At 34.1% G+C, this 6,967-nt stretch overlaps 1 protein-coding gene across 1 annotated transcript; it reads left to right on the plus strand.

Moving 5' to 3' along the window:
• The first annotated feature begins 1,106 nt into the window (after positions 1-1,106).
• Positions 1,107-4,573, plus strand: LOC141647578 (protein FAR1-RELATED SEQUENCE 5-like). Its single transcript, XM_074455826.1, has 6 exons — positions 1,107-1,149; positions 1,434-1,918; positions 2,521-2,833; positions 2,911-3,340; positions 3,456-3,643; positions 3,933-4,573. The coding sequence occupies exons 1-6, from the start codon at positions 1,107-1,109 to the stop codon at positions 4,571-4,573; spliced, it is 2,100 nt and encodes a 699-aa protein (XP_074311927.1).
• Positions 4,574-6,967: the final 2,394 nt, after the last annotated feature.

Genomic DNA, 6,967 nt, shown 5'->3' on the forward strand with positions numbered 1-6,967 from the left:
ATGATATGTTTTGGATTGGTAGCATTGATATATGTAAGTACAGCGTTGTTCTACAAATTGTTTGTATTAAAACTGGATAGGTTGTAATAGCCTTGTTTCGTGCTTAATGGAAATTCTTACATTTCACCAAAAAAAAAGGGGAAAAGTGACTAACCTCTTATGGTGGTGGCGGCAATGGTGGCGGCAGTGGAGGCAGCGTGCTGGCGGCAACGTGGTGGGAGTAGTGGTGGCGTGTGGTTGTCGGGCTAGGTAGTGTTGGTGGTGGGTGAATTTGGGTGAATTTTGGTGAAGTTGGTAATTAGAGAGAAAAGAGTTAGTGAGATGTGGTGGATGGGCGTTATCGTCTTTTGTAATGAAAACGTCGACGATAGTTGCTAAAACATCGTCGATGTTTACAAACCGAGCTAAATTAATATGCTAATGGACCATGTGACTTTATTGGGCCACTGTCATTGGGTTTCATTCAAGCCTTGTCATATTTTTTTTCAGCCATATTAATTCGTTTCCCTATTGACATATATCTTTTTTTAAAGGAAAAAGGGGTTTTATTAATCATTCATCATAAAGTCATCAACTACAACATCCGAAATAATCTCTAGGCACATATCCACCCACACTTTCATACAATCAATATATCTATATATATATATATATATATATATATATATATATATATATATATATATATATATATATATATATATATATATATATATATATATATATATATAGCCAAGTTCAAATGAGTCCACTCAAATATATGAGTCCCTAAGTCCTTTTTTAGGCCCTTGGATTAGGTGAAACAAAGGGCTGAGATTTGTTTGAGCTTTACGTTAAAAAAAAAAAAAAGCAAGTAATAATCATAATGAATACACTTTTTATTCTCCCAACACTGATTACCTCGTATTCATTAGCACAACTGTAATATCCCTTTCACGTTCAACTGTATCCTTCTCTCTAACCCTTTCTTCTTCCTCATATTACTCCCTAAAAAATTATTCTTCATACTTGTTTAATAACATCCTTTCATCCTTTACTTAGTTCTTTGATATTTCCTTAAATTTTCGACCATAATCATCCTCTATTTTGTTCATCGCTTATATTTCATGGCTGATATGGAGATTGTGGCTTATGAGGCTGTTGAGAACGGTAAGATGAGTACTTGTAATTTAATTGTTCTATAGAGATATTTTACTACATATCATTGTTTAACATTGTATAGTTAAACGGCTTATGAGGTTACAGAAATTTTTTTTTTTAGACGATGGAGGAGAGACGGCTTAGGGTTATTAAAGTTTCAGTTGTTGTACATTAGGGTTTTTTTAGCAGTTTTTTGGTAATGATATGTTTGTACGTTGGTTTAGTGTACTTTGATTAATGTTTTTTTTTTTTGTACTGAACTTTTTTTTTATTTGATTATTTTTTGTCGTCAGTTATAGATGATGTTCTTGATGAAACAATTCCACCGGTGTCAGAGGAAGACTTTTGTAAGCAGTTGGAGGATGTATTTACACCATACATTGGGATGGAGTTTGGGGATATTGAGGAAGCTATAACATTTTATAAGGTGTACGCACTTGGGGTTGGGTTCGATGTGAGAAAATACACGACTAAAAAGTGGCGTGACGGTACTATAAAATCAAAACTATTGGTTTGTAATAGGGAGGGGTTTACAAAATCAAGTAACGAAAGTCCGGGTAAGGAAGAAGATGGAAGTAAGCAGGAGAGAAGAAATAAGCTTAAGAGGATTGGTTGTAAAGCACGGATGAGGTTATTTTTGAAGAATGGTGTGCTTTTAGTGGACCGGTTTCATGAAGAACATAATCACGAGCTTGTTGCTGTCAAAGATATGGAGTTTCAAAAATTATCGAAAAACATTTCCAAGTATCACATGGGACTAATTGTCTCAAATTCAAGGGTTAGTAGCTTAAAGTTTTAAAATTTACGTTTAAAGTTTCACAATGTATTTTTAAAGTTTCAATAGCGAGTGTGTGTTAGGGTGTCATAGTTTTTATGTTGTAAGTTGTTGATGTTTTAATTTTTGTATATTACAATTTCGTAGTTCACGCATAAAGTTCCATTACTGAAATATGTAGTTGAATTTCCGGAAATAGATTTAATGTTTCACAAAATGTGAATTAGACTTTCAAAATTGCCTTTAAAAGTTTTAGTGCTATATGTGGCAGTTTGCAAACATGAACTGTGTTGAAGTTGTAAAATTTGTCGTTAAAATTTTAAAGTTAACCTCTAAAGTTTTAGTGCTCAGCTTGGGTGTTAAAAGTCAGGAAAGATAATGTTGTTTTTTTTTTTACCATGACCTGAGTTAAAGTTTCAGAAAAGAGTGTTGAATTTTTGAATGGAACGGTTAAAGTTTCATTGACAGTTATATTTGTGAGAGTGAATTTTACTTAACAGGGTTAAAGTTTGTACAACTGATAGGTAGAAATTATTAGTAGACGTTTGAATGTTCGAGTGTGAATTTAATTTCTGTTCTGAGGTTGGATTGTTAATTCATTGCAGCTGAATATTGGAACAACAAGGACTTACAGAATGTGTAAGGAGGTTGTTAATGGGTACCACAATATAGGGGCTAGTTTGAACGACTTCAAAAATTTTCAAAGAGACATAAAGTGTTTTATTCATGAAAGAGACGGACAACTTTTCATTGATCACTTCAAGAACATGGCAGAGACTCGGCCAGACTTCTACTTTGACTATGATGTTGACGTAGATGTAGCCTACGACGCGCAATTTGGGCGGATGGCATTGCTAGGAGGAACTACTCTGTCTTTGGAGATGCGGTTTCTTACGACCCTACTTACTCCACTAACAAGTACAAGATGGTTTTCACTCCCTTCACAGGGATTGACAACCATAAACGATCAATAACTTTCTGTTGTGCCCTTATAGCAAAAGAAACTACGGAATCGTTTAATTGGGTGTTCGAGAGGTTTTTGATTGCTATGCGGGGAAAGGAACCACAAGAAACTACTGGAATAATTGCGTCATTACCCGAAAAATTCAAGACAGCACGGCACCGGTTCTGCATGTGGCACATTATGAATAAGGTTCCCTGTAAGTATGGTAGCAAAAGGAAAGATTACCAGGTATTTCTAAAAAAGTTAAATGCTATTGTATGGGACGAGGAACTTGAAGCAGAGGAGTTCGACAATAGATGGTCAGCAATAATAGAGGAACACGTACCCGCTGACATTGAATGGTTTACGGACTACTATGATATAAGGAGGCAGTGGGTGATGGCGCACTGTAAGGACTTGAGAATGGGTGGTATTATGAGGACGACACAGCGGTCGGAAAGTGAAAACAATTTTTTCAAGAGGTTTGACGCGAGAAATGGTACTCTTGTTGAGTTTTGGATGCGCTTTGGACCAACAAAGACACAACCAGAAGAGGCTTGATAACGAAAACCGTCATTCAAACCCAAAGTTATGCAGTAAGTTGGCAATAGAGACTGATGGTGCGAAGATTTACACACATGATATTTTCGAGGACTTTCAAGAGGAGTTAAAGAATGCAATTGGTGGATTTAGTTGCAAGGGTTTCTTGGAGTCGAACAACTTAGAGGTTACTACCTTGAAGGATTCATTGGGAGGCCGTAATTTTGATGTTCAGTATAACCCAGGTAAGAGTAATTTAGTGCGTAGCAGATTTATTACTTGTTAAGAAGCGTTTTACATAGTTGAAGTATTAGAATTTCATGAAATTGTCTTAAAGTTTCAAAGTTTAAATTTCATAAAACTATGTTTAAAGTTTTACATAGTTGAAGTATTAGTACGTTGATTTATTACTTGTTAAGAATTGTTTTAGATATTTGAAGTATTAGAATTTCATGAAATTGTCTAAAAGTTTCAAAGTGTGAGTAATAAAGTTTCTTTTAGTCATGAAAGTTTCAATTTCATTTGCTAACTCAGGGACTTTTGAGGCGAGCTGTTCCTGTAAACTTTTTGAGAGGAAGGGAGTACTCTGCAGGCACATAATTTGGATTTATTCCGGTAATGGGGTAAATGAAATTCCGGAATCTGCGATTGCTAGGAGATGGACAAAGGATGCATTGCGGAGTGGTGACTATAGTACCGGGGAGTGTACAGATGACATGGATATTATAGACAGTAAGCAACTTCAGATGACAAAATTGTGGTCGGAAATTCATGAAACAATTGGAGTGCTTGTTGATAAGGAAAAGGAAGACGTTGAAGGTCTTACTAATTTAATAAGGGAATTTAGAGAGAAGCTGACACCGGTAGGTGAGAAGTTGAATAAACAACAGGAAATGGAGAAATTACTTGGTTGTAAAGCAAGTAAGGAGATTTCTATACTGCCACCTAGATATTCCAAAAACAAAGGGAGTGGGAAAAGGATTTTGTCTAGTAAGGCGAAGGCCATTGCAATTGCCAGTAAGCCGAAACGCATGTGCAATAATTGCAAGCAAATGGCACACCATGACAAGAGGAACTGTCCTAACCCTTTTGCTGAGCATCCACCGCAATTGTCGGAATCATCTGAAGAAGAGGAGGAGGAAGAGGAAGAAGTAGAAGACTTGTCGGAGGAGTAGGAATTTTTTTTATATTAAAATGTATTCGTGAAGTTAATGTCCTAGTTTTTTTGGTAAAACTTTGAAGTTAATCTGTTGTATGCAAGGGAAGTAGATGTTTGTGTAGTGAGGGTCTATGTTCGATTTTTTTTATTTAAAAATTCTGAAGTTTATGGTGAAATTTAAGGTAGCCAATTTTTGGATTGAAAAATCTCATGCAATGTTGAAGTTTCACAGTTATTCTTTTACAATTTCCAGGTTCAGGCATGAATTTTTTAAAATATTGCTTTGAAGTTTCAACATGAGTGAGTTGAAGTTTCACTGTTGGTGCATAAAGTTTCAGAATATGAACAGTTCTCATGAAATTGAAATATTACTGTCTGATTGTTTGAAATTTGTGAGGTGAAATTTCAAAATACCTCTTAAAAGTTTGAAGAGTTAATAGTTGAATTTAAAAAATATCTACATAGTTGAAGATTTAACATGAGGCAGTTGAAATTTCAAAGGTGATGACTAAAGTTTCAGATTGTCGACAATTGAAATGGAATTTAAATATTATTGGATGACGTTTCAAAGTTTGTGAGTTAAAATTTCGAAAAGCGTCGTCAATGTTTCAGAAGATGTCTTTGTGATTTTATTATTGTATCTTTGATTTAAGTTTCAACTTGAGTAAATTGAAATTTCGAAGTTGATGTTTAAAGTTTCAGAATCTGGAGGAGTCACTTGAAATGTGAATAGCTTAGGTTAAAGTTTTAACAGTTATGAGTTAAAATTTCAGAAAGTGTCCTCAAAGTTTCAAAAAGTTACTTTGGATTTTTTTTTCATACGTTTGGTTGAAGTTTCAACTTCAGTGAGTTGAAATTTCAATGTTGACGGTTAAAGTTTCACAATGTGGAGAATTCACTTGGAAGTGAAATATTTTAGGTTGAAATTTCAAAAGTTGTGAATTAAAATTTCAGAATGTGCAGTCAAAGTTTCAGTATTTGAAATTGGAATTTAAATATTTTAAGTTTAAATATTGTTGGCTGAAATTTGAAAATTTCTGATTTAAAGTTTTAAAATTTCTGATTTAAAGTGAAATATCTTTGATTGAAGTTTCAACTTGAGTAAATTGAAATTTCGAAGTTGATGTTTAAAGTTTCAGAATCTGGAGGAGTCACTTGAAATGTGAATAGCTTAGGTTCAAGTTTCAACAGTTATGAGTTAAAATTTCAGAAAGTGTCCTCAAAGTTTCAAAGAGTGACTTTAGATTTTTTATTTTCATCCGTTTGGTTGAAGTTTCAACTTCAGTGAGTTGAAATTTCAATTTTTACGATTAAAGTTTCACAATGTGGAGAATTCACTTGGAAGTGAAATATTTTTGGTTGAAATTACAAAAGTTGTGAATTCAAATTTCAAAATGTGCTGTCAAAGTTTCAGTATTTAAAATTGGAATTTAAATATTATAAATTTAAATATTGTTGGCTGAAATTTGAAAATTTCTGATTTAAAGTTTTAAAATCCTTCGTCAAAGTTTCAGAAGTTTTGTTTGGAATTTTATTATTACGTGCTTAGTTGAAGTTTCAACATGACTCAGTTGACATTTCAAAGTTGAGGCTAAAAATTTCAAACTGAAAAATTTAATAAAGTTACAAAATTTTTAAACTAACATTTCAAACGATGGCCAAAAAGTTTCAACTGAAAACTTGCAGACTTTTTTCATTTAATGTTGATCCTGCTAGAAAAGTATAGCTAGTACAAATTTAAGTACATTCAAAACAGTACACATGTTAAAACAGTAGTAGGCTACATGAAATATTAATAAAACATTGTTATTTTTTATTCAAGATCTTCAAAACTTTACGCCTAGCATATACGACTTGCCATAAGCTTTCCTTTTCAGCAATAAATTTCTTCACATTGTCCATGGTTTCTGCTCGAACTTTGTTCATATCGGATAATACAAGGGTCGCAGCCAGTTGGATACATAGATAGCGCCGGCCAATCTTCTTCGGAAGGTCTTCGTGCTCGAAAGGGGCACCCTCGTAACATAACATGTGCATCATTGTAAATAATCCAGACTCGACTTCGTTAGGTTTTGGACTCTGCCAACTAAATTTGATCTGGCGGTGCCTAAACTTAGCGACCTCTTCTGCTCCGGATACGCCTCTTGATTCGAGGTAGTCACTCATTGCACTGGACTACACATAAGTAAGATGTAGTCATAAGTTAAGTTACACATTAGTTGCGTCGATATTCATCGTAGATATAGTAAGAAACTTACAATGATTTGAGACACCTTGAAGACTTTGGAATTCTTAAACTGCAGGTATAGCTGATGGTCAAGGACATCGATAGTACTTGCAATGAAATTGATACATATGCAAGCAAAATGATCGTCAATATTAATCGAGTACGAAGATGAGCTCGCATTCA

The sequence above is a fragment of the Silene latifolia genome, chromosome 1 (assembly GCF_048544455.1).
Source record: "Silene latifolia isolate original U9 population chromosome 1, ASM4854445v1, whole genome shotgun sequence".
NCBI lineage: Eukaryota > Viridiplantae > Streptophyta > Magnoliopsida > Caryophyllales > Caryophyllaceae > Silene > Silene latifolia.

Excerpts from the sequence above, each read along its gene's own strand:
- LOC141647578 (XM_074455826.1), top strand. The coding sequence starts at position 1,107 with ATGGCTGATATGGAGATTGTGGCTTATGAGGCTGTTGAGAACG. Across the intron at positions 1,150-1,433 it reads TTATGAGGCTGTTGAGAACG|TTATAGATGATGTTCTTGAT; the intron begins GTAAGATGAGTA and ends TTTTGTCGTCAG. Across the intron at positions 1,919-2,520 it reads TAATTGTCTCAAATTCAAGG|CTGAATATTGGAACAACAAG; the intron begins GTTAGTAGCTTA and ends AATTCATTGCAG.